Genomic DNA, 23,013 nt, shown 5'->3' on the forward strand with positions numbered 1-23,013 from the left:
CAGCGACCCAGGACGGACCGAGATTTTGAGGTGTAAAGGAGGGCGAGGGTTAGTGGAAACAAGGTATTAGAATGAAACACATATAGTGACAACAAAACATGGGTGGGAATGAAGTGCCCCCTAGATGGATTAAGGTAAACAGATTTAACAATGCGAATCAAAAATACAATTTTCTATTGTATCCTATCTGGGGGACACCGCACACCATGTTGATGTTCCACAGCTGTCCCTGTAGATGGGTGCGCTCCGCTACTAAAGCTGGCATCAATAACTACAAGCACATTGAATCTATATGAACAGATATCCAGGTGGCCGTCTTGCGTCCATGGACTCAACATGCCGCGTCACCAAAAAGGCACTACCTGATCTGGTAGAATGAGCTACAACAAATGTATACCTAATGTATGGCTGCTGTTATCCATCGTGATACAGACAATTTGGATGCAGGCCAACTTCTCGTGTGCATCATACAGACCAAAGAGACTATCTGACTATGACAAGGAAACAGAGTGATCTACATATACTTATAAGACTCGCACAACATCCAGCAAGGACATGCCATCATGTTCACCTAATGACAAAGCCTGAGACAGGTCATGAATAATAATTTCCAGATTTAAATGAACACTAAAAACCACCTTGGGGTGAAAAAAACAGTACTGGCCTGAGCAGTCTTATCTTGTGAAAAATCAAATATGGAGACAGGCATAGAGCTTCTAGCTCTGATACGCGTCTTATAAAAGAAATGGGTAATAAGAAAGCTGCCTTCCGCGTGAGATACATAAACTCTATCAAGTCCAGAAGCTCAAAAGGAGGCTTTTGCAATGCCGCTATCACCAAATTAAGGTCCCGGCAGTACATATGGGGGGTGAACATGTAATGTCTGGATCTCAGAAACAGAGGACAACTTTTTCTGGAAAAAACCTGTCTCTTTAAAAAAGTAAATTTTAAGCCTTTGTCCAGATCATCCCGCAAAAAGGACGAAAGGCGTTGTAAAGTATGAATCTACTTCTCTTCGCACCAAGCGACATACATCTTTCAAACCCTGTGACAGATTTTGTAAGACACCGGTTTACTGCCACTAATTATCTCCAGAATGACAGTGTAAAAATAAACCCTTAGCCGAGGGGCTCACAGCTTCAAAACCATGCCGTTAAAGACAACCAAGCTAAGTCTACCGACACGATAGGACCTTGAGTAAGCAAATCTTTAAGGGCAGGAAGTCACTACAGGGGTACAGCTGGCAATAGGACGACATTGGTATACCAATCCCTTCAAGAATCACTGGTATGATGGCAGTAGTTGCGGTCTTGAAAACCCAGGGAATCGGAGGAATCAGCGGAGAAAAACATGTAAGCATCTACATGTACAGTCTGAGGATCCCTGGTCCAAGCCCTGTAACTGCTGCACTTTGTGATTGAAATGAGGCCATTCATTCCAGCCCTCAGTGCTGTACCAACTAGGCAAACACTGTGTGACATGGTGAACACCTTGTGACACAGAGCGTGAGCTCCGGGCGGCAAAAAAGTTACTGGGAACGCTGCTGCCCCCCCCCCCCCTCCCCCTTCCACACTTCCCATGGGCCTCTGTCCTGGCAGCCACACAGCATGAGGAAGAGAAGCAGAGGGGGCGCACACGGACTTGGACTCAGAGACTAGATAGGGAATTGGGCAGGCAAGAGGCTTCTCAGGCAATTCTGGCACATTATTTTCATTGAAGCATAGGGTATTATTTTCACTGAGGTATTGAGAGTTTGGGGGGAGGGGTCGTCACATTTGGGAATTATTTTCATTGAGGCATTGGGAGATTATCAGATCTGGGGGTGGGGGTCAGTATTTTCATTCAGAGAATTGGGGGTTCACATGTCTGTGGGGGGGGGGGTCACATTTGGGGCTTTATTTTCATTGAGGAACTGGAGGGTTGTGAGGTCAGGACAGTTGGGGCATATATAGTGTTTTTAATTTATTTGAATTAAAGTACATAGTTAAAATAGGATTTTAATTACCTACCGGTAAATCCTTTTCTCGTAGTCCGTAGAGGATACTGGGGTCCATTTAGTACCATGGGGTATAGACGGGTCCACTAGGAGCCATGGGCACTATAGAAGTTTGATTAGGTGTGCTGGCTCCTCCCTCTATGCCCCTCCCACCAGACTCAGTCTAGGAAACTGTGCCCGAGGAGACAGACATACTTTGAGATAAGGATATAGAAAAGGAAAGTGGTGAGATTTCAAACCAGCATAATCATAACAGGAGGAAAGCCATGCTAACCAAAACTTGTAAATACGAACAGCAATAGCTGAAAAAAAAAAAAGCAGTTAAACAATGGACCATGCAGGAAGAACGAAGCACCGGGCGGGCACCCAGTATCCCCTACAGCAGAGATTTACAACCTTTTACAACTCACGGCACACTGAACAAGATTTAAATATTGCCAAGGCACATTCAAATATAATAGTGATGCATGGTGCAGTTGCGTGTCCTAGGATGTCATGTCGCAGCTTCTCCATAGGTAATGCATGAGCCACATCTGAGAAAGCCAGAAGAGCCCAACACTGCCCGGGCCCAAAATTAGAACTGGCTCTGCAACCACTAAACCCACCAGCATTGATCGTTCCAGGGCTTCAGTAGCGGCAAAACAGTGACGGGCCTGGCTCTGCTCTATCGCGGCACACCTGGAGACTGCTCAGGGCACACTAGTGTGCCACGGCACAGTGGTTGAAAAACACTGCCCTACAGACTACGAGAAAAATGATTTACCGGTAGGTAAATAAAATCCAATTTTCTCTTACGTCCTAGGGGATACAGGGAATCCATTTAGTACCATGGGGAAGTACCAAGGCTTCCAAGTCGGGTGGGAGAGTGCTGAGGTTCCTGCACAACAGATTGACAAAACTGAAGGTCCTCAGAGGCCAAAGTATCGAACTTGTAAAAGTTAGTAAACGTGTTTGAACCTGACCAAGTAGCTGTATAGCAGAGACACCCCGGGCAGCCGCCCAAGAAGAACCCATCGACCTAGTAGTGTGGGCCTGTACAGATTTTGGACCCTGCAAGCCTGCCGTGGAATAAGCATGCTGGACAGTGAGCCTGATCCAGTGTGCAATTGACTGCTTTGAAGCAAGACACCCAATCTTATTGGGATCATAGAGAACGAACAGTGAGTCCGATTTCCTGTGACAAGCTGTTCTCTTTACATGCTGTTCTCTTTACCTTCAAAGCCCACACATCATCCAAAGACTTTGAAGTAGCAGAGGTGTTCGAAACAACTGGAACCACAATACGCTGGTTTATGTGAAACGCGGACACCACCTTAGGAAGAAATTGCTGACGAGTCCTGAGTTCAGCTCTGTCCTCATGGAAGATCAGGTAGGGGCTCTTGTAAGACAACGCCCCCAACTCCGACACACGTCTTGCTGAAGCCAAGGTCAACAGTGTGACGGTCTTCTATGTAAGGTACTTTACATCTACCTCCTGTAACAGCTCAAAACAGTCCGATTGGAGGAACTGCAGCACCAAATTGAGATCCCAAGGTGTCGTGGGAGGCACAAAGGGAGGTTGGATGTTCAGAACACATTTCAAGAACGTCAGGACCTTAGGGAGAGAAGCAAATTGTTTCTGAAAGAAAATAGACAAAGCCGAAATCTGGACTTTTATGGAGCCTAAACGTAGGCCCAGATCCACTCCCGACTGCAGAAAAATCAGGAAACGTCCCAGATGAATTCCACCACAGAAAACGGTCTGCTCTCACACCAAGAGACATATTTCTGCCAAATACGGTGGTAATGTTTAGACGTTACCCCCTTTCTGGCTTGGATCATAGTCTGGATGACCTTGTCAGGAATCCTCTCCTGGCTAGAATCAGCCGTTCAACTTCCATGCCGTTAAACGTAGCCACGGTAAGTCTTGGTAGACGAACGGGCCCTGCTGCAGAAGATCCTCGCGAAGAGTTAGAGGACACGGATCTTCGAGCAGCATCTCGAGAAGATCCGTATACCAGGCCCTTCTTGGCCAGTCCGGAGCAATGAGTATTGCTTGAACCTTTTCCCTTTTTATTCTTTTTAGAATTCTTGGGATCAGAGGAAGTGGAGGAAACACGTACACCAGCTGGTAGACCCACGGAGTTGTCAGAGCGTCTACCGCCACTGCTTGTGGGTCTCTCGACCTGGAACAATACCGCTTGAGCTTCTTGTTGAGTCGAGAGACAATCATGTTGATTTGTGGATATCACCACCGACGTGTTAACCACCGGAACCCCTCTGGGTGAAGGCCCCACTCCCCCGGGTGCAGGTCGTGTCTGCTGAGGAAGTCTGCATCCCAGTTGTCTACTCCCAGAATGAAAACCGCCGTCAACACCACGGCGTGTTTTTCCGCCCAGAGGAGAATTCTTGACACCTCTGACATTGCGGCCCTGCTTTTCGTTCTGCCCTGTTGGTTTATGTATGTCACTGCCGTCACATTGTCCGACTGGACCCGAATAGCCTGATTCTGAAGAAGAAATGTGGCCTGCTGAAGGGCGTTGTAGATAGCCCTGAGTTCCAAGATGTTTATTGGAAGGACGACTTCCTGACTTGACCATCTTCCCTGAAACTGCGCCCCAACCTCTGAGGACCGCATCTGTAGTTAGCTGAATCCAATTCTGAATCCCGAACCTCTGACCCTCGACTAGATGAAAAGTTTGTACCCACCACAGGAGGCAGTTCCTGGCTACTGGAGAAAGACGAATCCACTGGTGCATGTTAAGGTGCGATCCAGACCACTTGTCCAACAGATCCAGCTGGAAGGGCCTCGCATGAAACCTTCCGTATTGAATCGCCTTGTAAGAGGCCACCATTTTCCCCAGAAGGCGTATGCAGAGATGCACGGAGATCTGGGTTGGCTTCAGGACAACCTGAACCATCGACTGGATTAACATTGCCTTTTCCAAGGGAAGGAATACTTTCTGAGACTCTGTGTCCAGTATCATTCCCAGGAAAGGAAGCCTCTGTGTTGGGTCTCATTGGGATTTTGGTAGGTTCAGAATCCACTCGTGAACGAGGAGTAATCTGGTTGAGAGAGCAATGTTGTCCAACAACCGCTCCCTGGACAGTGTCTTAATCAGAAGATCGTCCAGGTACGGAATTATGTTCACTCCTTGTTTGCGGAGTATTAACATCATCTCTGCCATCACTTTGGTGAACACCCTCGGTGCCGTGGAGAGATCAAATGGTAGGGCCTGGAACTGGTAGTGACAGTCCTACAGTGCAAACCGTAGATAAGCCTGATGAGGCGGCCAGATCGAAATATGAAGGTACGCATCCTTGATATCCAGAGACTCTAGGAATTACCCCTCCCTCCAGACCTGAGATCACTGTTCTTAGAGACTCCATCTTGAATTTGAACACTCGTAAGTATGGGTTTAACGACTCGAGGTTCAGAATCGGTCTTACCGAACCGTTAGGCTTCGGTACTACAAACAAGCTGAAATAGTAACCTTTGTTTTGAAGATGAGGTGGAACTGGAACAACACCTGGGTCTGTAACAGTATTTGAATGGCGTCCTGTAAGGTTATAACTGCCTCTTGTGAAACTGGTAAGCCTGATTTGAAGAATCTGTGAGGTGGGAGCTCCTGGAACTCAAGTCTGTAGCCCTGGGATATAAGGTCTATGACCCAGGGATCCTGGCACAATCTAGTCCAGATGTGACTGAAGAATTTTAATCGGGCACCCACTCGACAGTCTTACATGCATCGCGGTCCACCGTCATGCGGAAGGCTTTGAGGAAGCAGAGCCTGAACTCTGTCCCTGTGAAACGGCAGTAGCTGGTTTCCGTGGTTTACCTCTAGCACCTCTGGACCTCTAGCAGCAGAGGAACCTCTGGCCTTGCCCCTAAACTTAGCCGTCCAAAAGGACTGTAAGTTGGACCATGAATAGGCCTTCCTAGCTGGGGGAGCTGCAGAAGGTAGGTATGTGGACTTACCTGCAGTAGCTTTGGAGATCCATTTGTCTAATTCATCTCCAAACAAAGCCTCGCCTGTGAAAGGTAGGCCTTCCATGCCTTTCCTGGAGTCCGCATCCGCAGTCCACTGGCGTAGCCATAAGGCCCTGCGTGCCGACACTGCCATAGCTGTAATGCGTGCATTAAGCAAGCCTATCTCTTTTATGGCTTCCACCATAAAGTTCACAGAGCCCTGAATATGTTGCAGGAGCAAAATAATCTCTTCTTGAGGCAAGGTATCTAACCTCTCAATTGGTTACCCGACCAATTAGCAATGGCTCGCGTAATCCATCCACATACTATAGTGGGTCTCTGGGCCACTCCTGCAGCAGTATACAAAGATTTGAGTGTAGTCTCAATCTTACAATCAGCTGCTTCCTTTAGGGAGGCTGCACTGGGAACAGATAACACTATTTTACATGAGTGCCTGGAGACCGATGCATCCATTACCGGTGGATTCTCCCATTTTTTCCTATCCTAAGGAGGAAAAGATGATAACAACCATTTGGGGATTTGACATTTCTTAGCAGGATAAACCCACTGTTCTTCAAACAGGGTATTTAGTTCCTTTGACACACGAAAAGTGGCTGAGGATTTCTTCTTTATATTAAAATAAGATTCCTCACTCTCCTCTGTCACCTTATCAGGAATATTTAGAACTTCTCTGATAGCTTCTATGAGAACCTCTATTCCCTGCGACAGAGTACCCTCCCCCACCTCTGAGTCGACCTCACCCTCCTCATCATTAGAGTCAGATTGCAGGATATGGGCCAAAGTACGTTTTTGCAGACAAATGGCAGGGGACTGAGTCTTTTTTCAAAAACTCAGTCATAGATTGTCTTAAGTATTGCGTCTCTTTCTCATTCCGAGATAACTTGGTAGAAATTGTGGAAATCATTCCCCTAATGGAGTCCAGCCACGCTGGTTCTGCCCCACTAGCCTGGGAAGGGATACTACACTGAGTACACACGAGTGAACCCCCCCTGGAGAAGAGGAACACTGTGCCTTACATGAAACACACTCTTTGTCTGACATACTATAACAGTGACAGCACACACACACAGGAAAATGTTAAATGCACAATTAACCTACAAAGAGCCCTTCCAGGGAGACACAGAGAGTATGGAACCAGAACACAGCGTCCTTATTGCTAATGCCAAGCTTAGCTGGGTTGCAGACTAAGTACCTAGATTAGGGATTTAGTACACTAATAATAGCTCCCACCCCTGCTATGAAACCCTGGTACAACTGAGGAAATCTGAAGTCTCTCCGGAGGAGCTGCGTGTCCCAGTCAGTCAGCGTCTGTGTCAGTTGCAGTAGGGAAAATGGCATTTGTGAGCTGCTGGATCCGCTCATAGTGAAGCGCCAAACCTCAATGGCGGTTTTTATACTGGCTGTATGTGTCTAAGTGCATAAAATGGAGGCAGACTACTTTTATGGCTTTGCTGCCAGTCTGGGTACTGTGTCCGCTGTTCAGCGTCTGTGTCTGTACAGTCAGGAGACGCAGTCCGCCCCATTTAGAAGCCGTGCGTCTCTGTACCCTCATGCCGCCATAATGGCCGGCGACCCACTAACTGGGACGCCGGCTTGATACTCACCACTCTTAATTCTTCTGGCTCTGTTAGGGGTGGCTTCGTGCTGCGGGAATGTATGCTCGCCGTGGTAGGGCTTGCGAATAGTTCCCTCAGGCGCTAGCATCCTGTCAGCGGTGAACGGGACCATTAACCCAGAGAGAGGTAGGGCCATTCCCCCCTCCTAAGTCTCACGAAGCAGGCACGCTTGTGCCATCCAGTCATGCCTGAAAATAAATGCAGAAAACTCTTCAGGAGCTGACAGAGAAGTGACCGGCTCCTCCGGGCACATTTTCTAAACTGAGTCTGGTAGGAGGGGCATAGAGGGAAGAGCCAGCACACCTAATCAAACTTCTATAGTGCCCATGGCTCCTAGTGGACCCGTCTATACCCCATGGTACTAAATGGATTCCCAGTATCCCCTAGGACGTAAGAGAAAAACAGCTACTTGCAAAGCGGCTCTACCATGGTGTAATGTGTATAAGGGGCTCAAGAATAGTGTAACTTGTATAAGGGGCTGCATATCATGTATAAGGGGCTCCACTGTGTGGTGTAATGTGAATAATGGACATTACTGTGCGGTGTAATGTGAATTGGTACTATTCTGTGGCCACGCACCTTCCCAATTAGGGAGGCCAATCCCGGAATCGGCAGGATCCCTGGATTTAGGCCCAAAAACGGCCAGGCTCCAATCCCGGGGATTGAGGGATCAGCGTCGAGTGTCCCCAGGACACTCAGATGCTGCCCGGCTCCTCAGCGCAGCGTGACGTGCGGTGAAAGGTCACGCTGTGCTGTCACCGGCCGCCGGGAGAGAGAAGATGGTGTCTCCCACCAAACCCGCCCGTGATATATGGTGTGTTATGTGTGCGGGCGAGGGGGCGGCCACATAGGGAAAAGCCAAACCCGGGAATGACCATTTTTCAATCCCAATACCCGGGATTGAAAAAATGGCCTGGGACTGGCCTCCCTATTCCCAATAAAGCCATTATTTATTTATTATTACCAGTTATTTATATAGCGCACACATAATCCGAAGAGCTTTACAGAGAATACTTTGCCATTCATATCAGTCCCTGCCCTATGGAAGCTTACAATCTATATTCCTTACAACACACAACAGGGTTCATTTTTGTTGGGAGCCAATAAACCTATATTTCTGGATTGTAGGAGGAGACCGGAGTACTCGGAGGAACCCATGCAAACACGGGGAGAATATAGAAACTCCACAGAGTTAGGGCCAAGGTGGTAATCAAACCCATGACCTCAGTGTTGTGAGGCAGAAATGCTAACCATTACACCGTCCGTACTGCCATGCCCCTATATTGTTGTTGCAAGCCACCAGCATGCACTGACACTATTTTAAACATGGGCGGCACCGAAAGGAAACCTGCACCCTGAGCTTCACAAGGTCTAATAACGGCCCTTTCACCAATTTAGAAGTTTTAAGTATTGTTTCTTTTCACATGTAACATGCCATCACATGTTGGCTAGGCCCCAAATTCAGTACAGGGGAGGGGGCACCAAAACAGACGGTGCATTCTCCAAGTCCCCTATGGATGCATCAAGTGCCGGGGCGCAATATGTGAAGAGCGGACACGCAGCGCCGGACAGCTGTATCAGGTGCTGCTCACCTCTTCCCAGTCTCAGTTGTTCAGACTGCGCCAGACGGTATAGAGCAAGGAAGGAGCCTGGAATTGCAACACTGTTGTTAAACGTGGCTCTCCTCCCCGGCTTCCTGTGTGTGGAGAGCTGGCTGAAGGAGTCAGGGATGGAGCACAGGCTGTTGGAGGGGCCCCACCAACGCCAACACGATGGGGGCAACAACGCTGCTGCAGCTGGGAGAGTCACAGCGTTGCTGGTAAGTAAGGTGTGCAGAGGGGCCACTGGAGAGCAGGATTCAGAGCAATGCGCTGGCTGACATGAATGGAGGGAGACACTGCAGGTTGCATGGCAATTGGCTGGGGTGATTGGCTGGAAAGACCCTGCTGACAGCAATTGGCTGTAGCACAGGTGCACACAGCCAGTTCATAGCACATCCTAACTTCCTAAAAGTGGGCCCTAGGGAGCTATTTCAAGGTAGCAGACGCAGTATAGTGAGTTTTTGCAATCACTGTAGATGCTTTCCAAAATACCTCTTACCCACTAGTCTGAGGAAGAAGTCAGCCACTTTCCTTGAAAAGATTGTCAGAGGCGCCCACATTACATACAGGTCCTGATGGGGACAGAGCCCATCATGGTGAATGCTCGTCAGCATCTCTAGTCCCAATTGTGTGCCCTTCTGGTAAACTCCACGGTACCTGCCAGAATATGTTCTGGGAAGAGCTCCTCTGGAACTCCCGGAGGTCCAAAAGGATCAAAACCGTAGATTGCACAGCTTGGATATTCTTTACTGTAAGGAAGGCCACCTTACCAGCAGCAAAATTTGCTAAAATGGAATCCAACTGTGGACAAAACAAAATTGAGCCTACAAAAGGCATCAAGCATCAAACAATTCTCAAGAGCCAAAGAATATGTCAGGCATTGACATACAAGGCTGGATTACAGGAAATACTAAGGGTTGCACCCACAAATGCATCAACTATATAAACCAGAACATACATAAGATGATCCACCAATGGCCTGAGATTGGATCACAAATTTTTTTTCCTGCAAACATTCATCCAACTGTGACATTCATTTTTCTTCCACCTTGTGGAAGAAGTTTGAATCAGACTTTTACTGAAAGGACACCTGCAGATACTCCTGCCATTTGTGGGACCCACAAGCCAAGACATTCCCAACTTCTGTCCTCAAGGCACACTAATGGGCCCTACACACCCGGCAATGTGCCGCAGAGGTGCTCAACGGCCGATAAGGTCTAGTGCGACCAGGCGGCGGGGGCGGAGGGGTGTTTGGGAGAGTACATAAAAAGGTAAGGACTATGGAAGCAATCAATCATTCAATCACAACAGTCTAGGTTTTAATGATATTCATGCTTGAGCAAAGGTGACTTAATTGGTACCTCCGATATTTTGATTTAACCATCTGTGCTTAAGCCAGCATATTACTAAAACCTGCACTGTTAGTGTGCCTTGAGGACCAAGGTTGGGGATGCCTGCTCTAACAAATGTAGCCTCACAAAGTCTTTCCACAGAAGTGGTCATTAACACCATATTCTGTAGCAGAACCTGGACTCAAGGAGGCTCCTGGACCCCTGCCGGAAGACCCTGGAATGATGAAGGAAGCAGTGGGTGGGTAAGGAAGGAGCACAGGAGTAAAGCCAGTACCAAGCCCTAAGGAAGAGTAAATAGCTAGCTGCCTCAGACTCTGATGTTCTGACCTTTTAGATAGGCCTACAATGGACCATGAGCATGCCTGGCCAGGCCGGTTATGTCATCCCTGCCACTCACTCTTCAGACACATTTGTATCATGAATCCCTGTCACTCACACGCTAGACACATTTGTATCATGATTCCTTACAGGGCAACAGTTGACCGTGATAAAGTAAATTAGCATGACACTTGAAACAGGTGTAGTATACCACAGGGACCACAGCTGCCTTGGACTTAAAAAAAAATCTGACGTACGGAGAGAAAAAAAACCTCCACACAAACCAAACAATTCTGCAGAACACAATCAAACACAAACAGAGTTCAAGTAGCGGAGCAAAACGGTTTCTTAACTGGCAATTACAGTATTATTAAAAAAAAAACCACGCTCAAGCTGGCAGTACAGAGAGAGATAAGGGCTCCACAAAGAAAGAACACAGTTTTTCAGCCAGACAGAACACAACAGCATTCACAGCCTTAAATAGAATAAATAGAGGAGCACTACATTAGCTAATGTAGCCAGGTCTGCACAGCAATCAGCAGCAATAGCAATAGCAGTAATAGCTGTCTGCCCTTAAAAAATAAAGCAGTAGGCAAGGCTATTAGTACATTCCCACTAGCTATTCTCATTTGCTATGGAACAATTTAGAAATACATCCATACCTCACCAGGTATTAGTGCTCCCGATATATCATGTTGGGGAATATACTGGTATTCCTGGAAAAACAGTAACTGCAGGGACTCACCTAGACACGGGGTGGGGGTGGGGGAGTGGGGTATTGAAAGAAGCTGGGTTTTTTTTTATTAATCTGAAGGACAAGGATCATGGTACTGTATGACAAGCTATAAAAAATACAGTATATGTGTGTTTGCAAAGTAACACCAATTAATCAATCACTGTGTGCTACATACAGGTTTCAACTGGCCACGCTTGAAACAAGATACTATGGGGGGTATCCAATGACCACGGGTAATTGTTTCGCCAAAGCCAACACATTGTTACTCTTAAAACAATTCAAATACCAATATTTTTACGTTAATGATTTATATACAAAGGTTATAGGAATACTCAGTAAAGTGGATAACCAATTTTTATGTGTTTGTATGTGACGATAGTGCCTACTTCCACATGCAGTAAACTGTAGTCCTATCAGCTCCAGTTGTGCCTATGGGATGTGAAAGAGAGGGCTTAGCTACAGTACAAACAAGTTTGATGTGCCAACTCCTCACAGTGCTCTCTACACCCCATGGTAAGCAGTGTCCCCCAGATTGGATGCAAGAGAAACGTGCGTTAACTAGAGTCTTGGGGCTGATCACGAGGAGACCGCAGGACTGTAATTGAAAAATTCAGGGCACTTTATCTGGAGTAATCAACACGCGGCTAACTGCATCAGCTCCTTAAAATGCTTTTTTTTTTTTTGTTTTTGTCTTTTAGCAAAGCTGCATGGTAATCCTCAAAATAGTTTAATCTACAAGTTTCTTGTACAAACATTGCAATTTAAAATGTGCAGCTGTACTAAAAAATAAATAATTGCACTGATTTGGTAAACTGCGAAACTACAGGTTAAGTAAAGAGGTTAAAATTCATTTGTGGAAGTGATATCATGTGGTATTAGAGTAGCCGGTTAAATATGTCCTTTTCTGTTAGCAATCCTAGTGTCAACAGTGCTTCATGATCACTACTGCAGAAATGACAGTATTGAAAAGCAAATCACCGGCTTTCATTTTAACCACAGCTGGAAAAATGTGTCACAGGAAACAAGAGTGGAATAATCACATGAAACAAGACTGAAGAAGTACACAGTGACCCTAACCTGAGCAATGTTGGCCTGCGATGCCAGCCGTATCATAATATCCAGCTTTTCCAGTTTCACATAAATTGGATCATTGTATTTGACAAAGAACACCTTGATTTCTTGCTTCAAGATCTCTGGCCTGGTTTAAGAAAGAAAGTAAGCGGTTAGTCATTCAATTTCCAACTATTTATGTATCCATTCACCTTTACTAAAATGCAGAATAAAAACTCTAAGTATACCAAAAATATACCATACTGACCAGGTTTGGCTGGTTTAAACCATGACGGCACCACGACTTCTTAAAAAAACGTGACAATGGATAAGGAAATATGTAAGTGCGCAGTCAGCAGCAGCTGGTAAGGGGATGGTCAAGTCCCCCAATATAATAAAGAGGAAAAAAACTGTACCAGCGCTGGCTGTAATAATAAAAAGACGGTTTGCTTATATATAAAAATAACAATTTATTAAACCATTAAAAATACAGGAATCGATTCCTATTACCCAGTAATATTAGCACTTGCAAATCATAATATCTCCTTGGATGAGATATATTGTTAATCCGCTCTTCTTTGACATTTTAATATTCTTTACGGCTAGGACAGTCTCCAGATAGCATTCACTGTAACACAAGATAGTTACCGATTCCACAATGGGTATGTATGATGGCATCAGCTTTAGGAAGAGTCCATTGCTAGCACATACTGAGTTTATGCTCCTGAGGAAGCTGGATCATATTGTGGCCAGTGAAACGCGTTGAGCCTACTCACCTGCCTGGATACCACTCTCCGACATTATTCATTGGGACCAGGGGCGTCAGAACGTTTTTAGGTTGGGGGGGGGGGCAAGATATAGTCTCATTTTGGCGCCCCTAAATTGCTGAATCGCTAAAGGCCAGATCCACCTAAAATACATTGAGAAGGCCAGATCCACACTAAGGGGGTCATTCAGATCTGATCGCTGCTGTAAGTTTTCGCACAGTGGGCAATCAGGTATTAACGGCGCACGCGCGTTGGACAGCAACAAAGGGTGTCGCTGGTCAGCGAGGGGATGATGCGAAAAATCCGTTGTCACGGGCGTTCGCAAGGTGATTGACAGGAAGTGGCCGTTTGTGGGTGGAAACTGACCGTTTACTGGGAGTGTCCGGAAAATCGCAGGTGTGCCCAAGCGTTTTCAGGGAGGGTGTCTGACGTCAGCTCCGGCACCGATCAGCCTGATGTGATCGCACTGTAGGAGTAAGTCCTAGGCTGCGCAGAGACTGCACACAGTGGATTTTAGCAGCTCGGCGTACACATACAGTCGCACACTTGCACGGCAAATATACACTCCCCTTGGAGGTGGCGACTATTTGAACACAGAACAGCAAAATAAGCACTTCAGCTCTCCTATGTCACTCTAGTTTCCCATCATGCGCCCCATGTAGCAGTGAGAGTAGGTCAAGCACTAGCAGTGACAAGTGCAGTGCTGGCATCATGGTGACTGATAGTAGTGGCCGTGGGAGTTACAGGGAGGGTGAGGGCAGGGATGCTGAGGGGGAGTTACAGGGAGGGTGAGGGCAGGGACGCTGAGGGGGAGTTACAGGGAGGGTGAGGGCAGGGACGCTGAGGGGGAGTTACAGGGAGGGTGAGGGCAGGGACGCTGAGGGGGAGTTACAGGGAGGGTGAGGGCAGGGACACTGAGGGGGAGTTACAGGGAAGGTGAGGGCAGGGGCGCTGAGGGGGAGTTACAGGGAGAGTGAGGGCAGGGAGCTGAGGGGGAGTTACAGGGAGAGTGAGGGCAGGGAGCTGAGGGGGAGTTACAGGGAGGGTGAGGGCAGGGACGCTGAGGGGGAGTTACAGGGAGGGTGAGGGCAGGGAGCTGAGGGAGAGTTACAGGGAGAGTGAGGGCAGGGACGCTGAGGGGGAGTTACAGGGAGGGTGAGGACAGGGACGCTGAGGGAGAGTTACAGGGAGGGTGAGGGCAGGGACGCTGAGGGGGAGTTACAGGGAGGGTGAGGGCAGGGAGCTGAGGGAGAGTTACAGGGAGAGTGAGGGCAGGGACGCTGAGGGGGAGTTACAGGGAGGGTGAGGGCAGGGACGCTGAGGGGGAGTTACAGGGAGGGTGAGGGCAGGGATGCTGAGGGGGAGTTACAGGGAGGGTGAGGGCAGGGACACTGAGGGGGAGTTACAGGGAAGGTGAGGGCAGGGGCGCTGAGGGGGAGTTGCAGGGAGGGTGAGGGCAGGGACGCTGAGGGGGAGTTACAGGGAGGGTGAGGGCAGGGAGCTGAGGGAGAGTTACAGGGAGAGTGAGGGCAGGGACGCTGAGGGGGAGTTACAGGGAGGGTGAGGGCAGGGACGCTGAGGGGGAGTTACAGGGAGGGTGAGGGCAGGGGCACTAAGGGGGAGTTACAGGGAGGGGGAGGGCAGGGACGCTGAGGGGGAGTTACAGGGAGGGTGAGGGCAGGGATGCTGAGGGGGGAGTTACAGGGAGGGGGAGGGCAGGGACGCTGAGGGGGAGTTACAGGGAGGGTGAGGGAAGGGGCACTAAGGGGGAGTTACAGGGAGGGGGAGGGCTGGGACACTGAGGGGGAGTTACATGGAGGGGGAGGGCTGGGACACTGAGGGGGAGTTACAGGGAGGGTGAGGGCAGGGGCACTAAGGGGGAGTTACAGGGAGGGGGAGAGCTGGGATGCTGAAAGGGAGTTAGAAGGAGCTTGAGGAGCACTGAGGGTGAAGTTACAGGAAGGACGAGGGCTGGGACGCCGAGGGGGGAGTTACAGGGAGGGTGAGAGCAGGGACGCTGAGGGGGGAGTTACAGAGAGGGTGAGGGCAGGGATGCTGAGGGGGGAGTTACAGAGAGGGTGAGGGCAGGGATGCTGAGGGGGGAGTTACAGAGAGGGTGAGGGCAGGTATGCTGAGGGGGGAGTTACAGGGAGGGTGAGGGCAGGGAGGGTGAGGGGAGAGTTACAGGGAGGGTGAGGGCAGGGATGCTGAGGGGGGAGTTACAGAGGGTGAGGGCAGGGATGCTGAGGGGGGAGTTACAGAGAGGGTGAGGGCAGGGATGCTGAGGGGGGAGTTACAGAGAGGGTGAGGGCAGGGATGCTGAGGGGGGAGTTACAGGGAGGGGGAGGGCTGGGACACTGAGGAAGAGTTACAGGGAGGGTGAGGGCAGGGGCACTAAAGGGGAGTTACAGGGAGGGGGAGAGCTGGGATGCTGAAAGGGAGTTAGAAGGAGCTTGAGGAGCACTGAGGGTGAAGTTACAGGAAGGATGAGGGCTGGGACGCCGAGGGGGGAGTTACAGGGAGGGTGAGAGCAGGGACGCTGAGGGGGGAGTTACAGAGAGGGTGAGGGCAGGGATGCTGAGGGGGGAGTTACAGAGAGGGTGAGGGCAGGGATGCTGAGGGGGGAGTAACAGGGAGGGTGAGGGCAGGGACGCTGAGGGGGCGTTACATGGCGGGTGAGGCAAAGACACTGATGGGGAGTTACATGGCGGGTGAGGGCAGGGACACAGACGGGGAGTTACAGGGAGGGTGAGGGCATGGGCGCTGACAGGGAGTTAGAAGGAGCGTGAGGAGCACTGAGGGGGGGGTTACAGGGAGGGTGAGGGCAGAGACTCTGACGGGGCGTTACATGGCGGGTGAGGTAGGGACACTGATGGGGAGTTACATGGCGGGTGAGGGCAGGGACACAGACGGGGAGTTACAGGGAGGGTGAGGGCATGGGTGCTGACAGGGAGTTAGAAGGAGCGTGAGGTGCACTGAGGGGGGAGTTACAGGGAGGGTGAGGGCAGGGATGCTGACAAGGAGTTAGGAGGAGTGTGAGGAGCACTGAGGGTCGAGTTACAGGAAGGATGAGGGCTGGGACGATGAGGGGGGAGTTACAGGGAGGGTGGGAGTAGGGATGCTGAGGGAGGAGTTAGAAGGAGGGTGAGTGCACACTGAGGGGGGAGCTACATGGAGGGTGAGGGGAGGGATGCTGACGGGGAGTTACAGGGAGGGTGAGGGGAGGGATGCTGACGGGGAGTTACAGGGAGGGTGAGGGCATGGGTGCTGATGGGGTGTTAAAGGGAGGGTGAAGGCAGGGAAACTGAGGGGGGAGTTACAGGGAGGGTGAGGGCAGGGGCACAGAGGGTGGACTTACAGGGAGAGTGAGGGAAGGGGCATATAAAAACAGCTTTATTAGAATAAATAAAATACTCTAAATCCAAGTGTGGATTAAACATTCATATACAGATATATCATTTACTATATATTTGGAGTCTAAGTGCCTCCTGTCACATGTGGGATTCTGGGATTTGGAGTCTAAGTGCCACCAGCCTGTCACACGTGGGATTCTGTCTGTGTGCTGCGGCTATCCCTTTGATTTAGAGCAGCCCACTGGGGAGGCGGAGCTCGGGACTCGGAGAGTACCTAGAGCTGACTGAGATAGTGTGGTCGTCCTGGGCGGGTGAGCGGCACATCTCTTCATGCCGCCATCGCCACTGCTGTGCTGCCTGTGGTAAGTGAGACAGGCTCTGGCAGCAGCGGCAGCAACAGGCAGGACAGTGTGGCTCCCTCAGTAAGGAGGCAGAGAGGGGGGAGCTGCTTTTCATGCTGCCAGCGCAGCTGCTGCCTGTAAGAGTGACAAGCGCTGGCTGCCGGCAGCAACAGCAGCACTTCTCAGCAAGGAGGTGACAGGGTTCTAGAAAGTGTCAGGGAAATAGAGGGTGACAAAAAGACATTGATTGACAGAAAAATAGTGGGTGACATGGTGAGGGAGACAGGGAGATACTAGGTGATGGAGACAGTGGGTGACCGGTAGAGGGGGTGATCGGGAGAGAGTGTTACAGGGAGAAAATGGGTGACATGGTGAGGGTGACAGGGGGATAGTGGGTATCAGGGGTGATAGTGGGTGACATGGTGAGGATGACAGGGGGATAGTGGGTGACCTGGTGAGGGTGACAGGGGGATAGTGGGTGACCTGGTGAGGGTGACAGGGGGATAGTGGGTGACATGGTGAGGGTGACAGGGGGATAGTGGGTGACATGGTGAGGGTGACAGGTGGATAGTGGGTGACAGGTGGATAGTGAGTGACAAGGGGATAGTGGGTGACATGGTGAGGGTGAGAGGTGGATAGTGGGTGACATGGTGAGGGTGACGGGGGGATAGTGGGTGACATGGTGAGGGTGACGGGGGGGATAGTGGGTGACATGAGGGTGACGGGGGGATAGTGGGTGATGTGAATGCCAAATTGCTTTCTCACAAATATTTAAAATCCCGCTCTAATATATACTGCAGACGCCAGGCGCATGTTATTACCATATCCCATGAATGTGCGCTATATATCGCAAAACACTGCATCCCATAAGAGAAAACAATACACCCACACATTATCTGAGTTCCAAAGCTCATTGATGTATATATTTGTTATTAAAAGGATATGGATTCAATATATATTACAATGTACAGTATACCTATAGTTACATGGTTACACTCACACAGTAAGCAGTTAAAACATACAGTTACAGGCCAGCGATACGATTACCATATCTTGCAATGCATCCTCCTCTTAATATCTTTCTCTCTCAGCAAATAAATACAGGAACTGATCTGGCAATAACTCCATCATCGTCTAGTCCAAAACACAGCAACTGACCTCCTGTGTGATCAGCAATGTGTTACCTAGTTTTTTGGGGGAGGGGACTTACTCATTCATGATGAGTCACTAGTCTCTTTGTACATGCTAATCAGGTTAAGCCTTGGGGACGTCCAAAGGGGCTGGCCTGAGCTTCCTGTCCACTACCTGTTTGGAATATCTATTGTTCTAATAAAAGTTATTTTAGCTTTTATACATTTAATCATAATTATTTGTTGCAATGTCCTACAACTTTATAACAAGTATCTACACATTAATCTGGTTGCTTTAATAGTAAATATGACAGGTCTATCTTGCTTCGTTCAAATAATACACATACACAACATTACTTAATTATATAATTTTAAATCATCATGTCGTCTGGCGCTTGATATTATTATAATTATGTACTGTATGAAATAAGTGTCGAATCCATCTCTGTGGCAGGTCTGTGTAAATGCGTGTGTTACCATATATTGCTATGCTTGTTGCGCGTATTTGCAAGTATAGCGACTCATAATGTGTGTAGTTTGTATGTTCTTTTTATGTAATATTTTTGACTTCGACAGTGACATGGTGAGGGTGACGGGGGGATTGTGGGTAACATGGTGAGGGTGACAAGGGGATAGTGGGTGACATAGTGAGGGTGACGGGGGGATAGTGGGGGACATGAGGGTGATGGGGGGATAGTGGGTGACATAGTGAGGGTGACGGGGGGATAGTGGGTGACATGAGGGTGACGGGGGGATAGTGGGGGACATGAGGGTGACGGGGGGATAGTGGGTGACATGGTGAGGGTAACGGGGGGATAGTGGGGGACATGAGGGTGACGGGGGGATAGTGGGTGACATGGTGAGGGTGACGGGGATATAGTGGGTGACATGAGGGTGACGGGGGGATAGTGGGTGACATGAGGGTGATGGGGGGATAGTGGGTGACATGAGGGTGACGGGGGATAGTGGGTGACATGGTGAGGGTGACGGGGGAGGATAGTGGGTGACGGGGGGGATAGTGGGTGACATGGTGAGGGTGACGGGGGGATAGTGGGTGACATGGTGAGGGTGACGGGGGGATAGTGGGTGACATGGTGAGGGTGACGGGGGGATAGTGGGTGACATGGTGAGGGTGACGGGGGGATAGTGGGTGACATGGTGAGGGTGACGGGGGGATAGTGGGTGACATGGTGAGGGTGACGGGGGGATAGTGGGTGACATGGTGAGGGTGACGGGGGGATAGTGGGTGACATGGTGAGGGTGACGGGGGATAGTGGGTGACATGGTGAGGGCGACGGGGGATAGTGGGTGACATGGTGAGGGTGACAGGTGGATAGTGGGTGACACGGTGAGGGTAACAGAGGGATAGTGGGTGACAGGGGATAGTGGGTGACATGCTGAGGGTGACGGGGGGATAGTGGGTGACATGCCGAGGGTGACGGGGGAATAGTGGGTGATATGGTGAGGGTGACGGGGGGATAGTGGGTGACGGGGGGATAGTGGGTGACATGCTGAGGGTGACGGGGGAATAGTGGGTGACATGCTGAGGGTGACAGGGGGATAGTGGGTGACATGGTGAGGGTGACAGGTGGATAGTGGGTGACATGGTGAGGATGACAGGTGGATAGTGGGTGACGGGGATAGTGGGTGACATGCTGAGGGTGACAGGGGAATAGTGGGTGACAAGGTGAGGGTGAGAGGTGGATAGTAGGTGACATGGTGAGGGTGACGGGGGATAGTGGGTGACATGGTGAGGGTGACGGGGGGATAGCGGGTGACATGGTGAGGGTGACGGGGGGATAGCGGGTGACATGGTGAGGGTGACGGGGGGATAGTGGGTGACATGAGGGTGACGGGGGGATAGTCGGGGACATGAGGGTGACGGGGGGATAGTGGGTGACATGGTCAGGGTGACGGGGGGATAGTGGGTGACATGGTGAGGGTGACAGGTGGATAGTGGGTGACATGGTGAGGGTGACAGGAGGATAGTGGGTGACATGAGGGTGACGGGGGATAGTAGGTGACATAGTGAGGGTGACGGGGGATAGTGGGTGACGGGGGATAGTGGGTGACATGAGGGTGACGGGGGGATAGTGGGTGACATGAGAGTGACGGGGGATAGTGGGTGACATGAGGGTGATGGGGGGATAGTGGGTGACATGGTGAGGGTGACGGGGGGATAGTGGGTGACAGTGAGGGTGACGGGGGGATAGTGGGTGACAGTGAGGGTGACGGGGGGATAGTGGGTGACAGTGAGGGTGACGGGGGGATAGTGGGTGATGTCAAAGTCGAAAAATATCATAATGCATATGCCTTGTACTAACCCCATGCACATGTCCGCTGCTCGTGCACTCAGTCCGCCGTGCGTGTACATATCCGCAATTTGCGTAGGATCGCTCCGGCGATCGTGCGCATGATATGGGTATTTACGGCGGAGTTTGTGAGCGCGTAGCATGTTCTTAGAACATTGCATATTTAACCCATATAGCGTACATTTTAGATATAGTTCCCCTAGACCATGTCAGCGAGTGTTATTAGTTTAAACAGTTCCTGGACAGAGAGATTCGCCTTTGCATGATAGGAAGGGTCAGATAAAGGTTGGAAGGTGATGTCTAGTATTCAGCTGTAGGGTATTTTAAGGGAAACATACTGGTGTTGGTTAGAGAAAAATCGCATGTTCCTGCGTATAGTTATGTGCAGAAGTAGAATATAGATATAAATTGTATTTAAAATATATTAAGAATGTGGAGGGAACAAGAATGGAACCCAGTCACACATAAATTAACTCTCCCACAGACTGAGATACAATGGCCTTATTTACACTAAGCTTTGGGATTCTATGAAGAGGGCATACACCTTTGTTTACTAAGATGGCCAGGTTTCTCTTCAGGATAATGAGTGCTGAGTTGTCATTGTCTCACCTGAAAGTAAGGGACAAAGAGGGTGAACAATGCCCAGGAGCAGAGTATGTTTGGTAGATCAGAAACAATAGCTAACCACAACAAAACCAGACAGATAGGAATTTAGGATACTAACATTCCTAGTCCAAAATCCATGGAGATAGAGGTATTCATTTATATATTTTATATATGTATATATATATATATATACATATATAAATATATATGAATATATAATTCCTAACAAATTGTAATAGCAGGAGTATGTGTGTATGTATGTGTGTATATATATATATATATATATATATATATATATGAATATGTGGATATATGAATATCTTGAAGATTGAAATAGATAGTAATATCATGTGTGGGATCATATTATTCAGAGTCACGTGAACATTAATCTGGTGGGAATAAGAACATTGTTAAAATTTACCTCATTAAGATATTAATAATACCAGATTTATGTTTAATGTGATGGGTTTTAACTGATCATGGGGCGGGAACTCCACATCCCAAGTCCTAGCCATCGCCCACTTCTTGAACTAACCAATGGTCCCCGGTGCAGGACATGTCCCACCCCCTAACCAATGGAAGAAGAGCACACAGTGTCTATTGTATTATGTCTTGAGCTACTGAATAAAGAGCGAGCAGCAGGCCAGGTCACTATCAAAGACTCTGAACGCTATCTACCTGATAAGCGGAGGACCGGATTCGGGTTGCGCTTGCGAAACATTCTCACGTATGTACATTCTCTGTAGCCATTATTCTGTTTAGATTTACTTGTTAGTCTGTAGTGTATAACTTGTATTGTTTTACCTTTTTGGAATCAATCCACGGTGGCTTTAGAACCCTGTGGTTTAAACTACAAAACAGTGTTGTGTTTTCACTTTCCTGCCTGGGCTTTAAAGTAGATTAACCTGTTTAAGGTGTATAAGCGTTGTTAAGGTGTACGCACTGCGGATACTTTGCATCGCCAGTGCTACTTAAGGTTGAAAGGTATTACATCATTACAGTACTTTGCTGTTAAGGGTTTAAAGTATAAGCATATCATTACGTTATATCGTTAACAAAGTTTAAAGTTTATTAATTGTGTGTGCGCTCGCTGTGTGTTCTCTGTACACTCAGCGCGGCCTGTATACGCCAAGTGCGTACCACGTGGAGGACTCTGTACGCAAATAGCGTACAAAGTGCGTAGCACGCGCACGTAGTCTAGCGGCCATAGCGGCTCAACGGTAATAGTGTACAAAGGGGTATAGCTTTGCGGTCTAAGATAATACCGACATTATCAGTGACATGGTGAGGGTGACGGGGGGATAGTGAGTGACAGTGAGGGTGACAGGTGGATAGTGGGTGACATGGCGAGGGTGACAGGGGGATAGTGGGTGACATGGTGAGGTTGACGGGGGGATAGTGGGTGACATGGTGAGGGTGACGGGGGGATAGTGGGTGACATGGTGAGGGTGACGGGGGGATAGTGGGTGACATGGTGAGGGTGACGGGGGGATAGTGGGTGACATGGTGAGGGTGAGAGGTGGATAGTGGGTGACATGGTGAGGGTGACGGGGGTATAGTGGGTGACATGGTGAGGGTGACAGGTGGATAGTGGGTGACAGTGAGGGTGACAGGTGGATAGTGGGTGACAAGGGGATAGTGGGTGACAAGGGGATAGTGGGTGACATGGTGAGGGTGAGAGGTGGATAGTGGGTGACATGGTGAGGGTGACGGGGGGATAGTGGGTGACATGAGGGTGACGGGGGGATAGTGGGTGATGTGAATGCCAAATTGCTTTCTCACAAATATTTAAAATGCCCGCTCTAATATATACTGCAGACGCCAGGCGCATGTTATTACCATATCCCATGAATGTGCGCTATATA

At 49.2% G+C, this 23,013-nt stretch overlaps 1 protein-coding gene across 2 annotated transcripts in view; it reads right to left on the reverse strand.

Moving 5' to 3' along the window:
- Positions 1-23,013, reverse strand: part of LOC135031181 (AP-1 complex subunit beta-1) — a 263,841-nt gene that overhangs the window by 113,576 nt on the left and 127,252 nt on the right. For both annotated transcript variants that reach the window (XM_063953993.1, XM_063953992.1), the window contains exon 6: positions 12,667-12,787. In XM_063953993.1, coding sequence (XP_063810063.1) covers positions 12,667-12,787 — 121 coding nt within the window. The remainder of the gene's footprint in view (positions 1-12,666; positions 12,788-23,013) is intronic.

The sequence above is a fragment of the Pseudophryne corroboree genome, chromosome 2 (genome assembly GCF_028390025.1).
Source record: "Pseudophryne corroboree isolate aPseCor3 chromosome 2, aPseCor3.hap2, whole genome shotgun sequence".
Lineage (NCBI taxonomy): Eukaryota > Metazoa > Chordata > Amphibia > Anura > Myobatrachidae > Pseudophryne > Pseudophryne corroboree.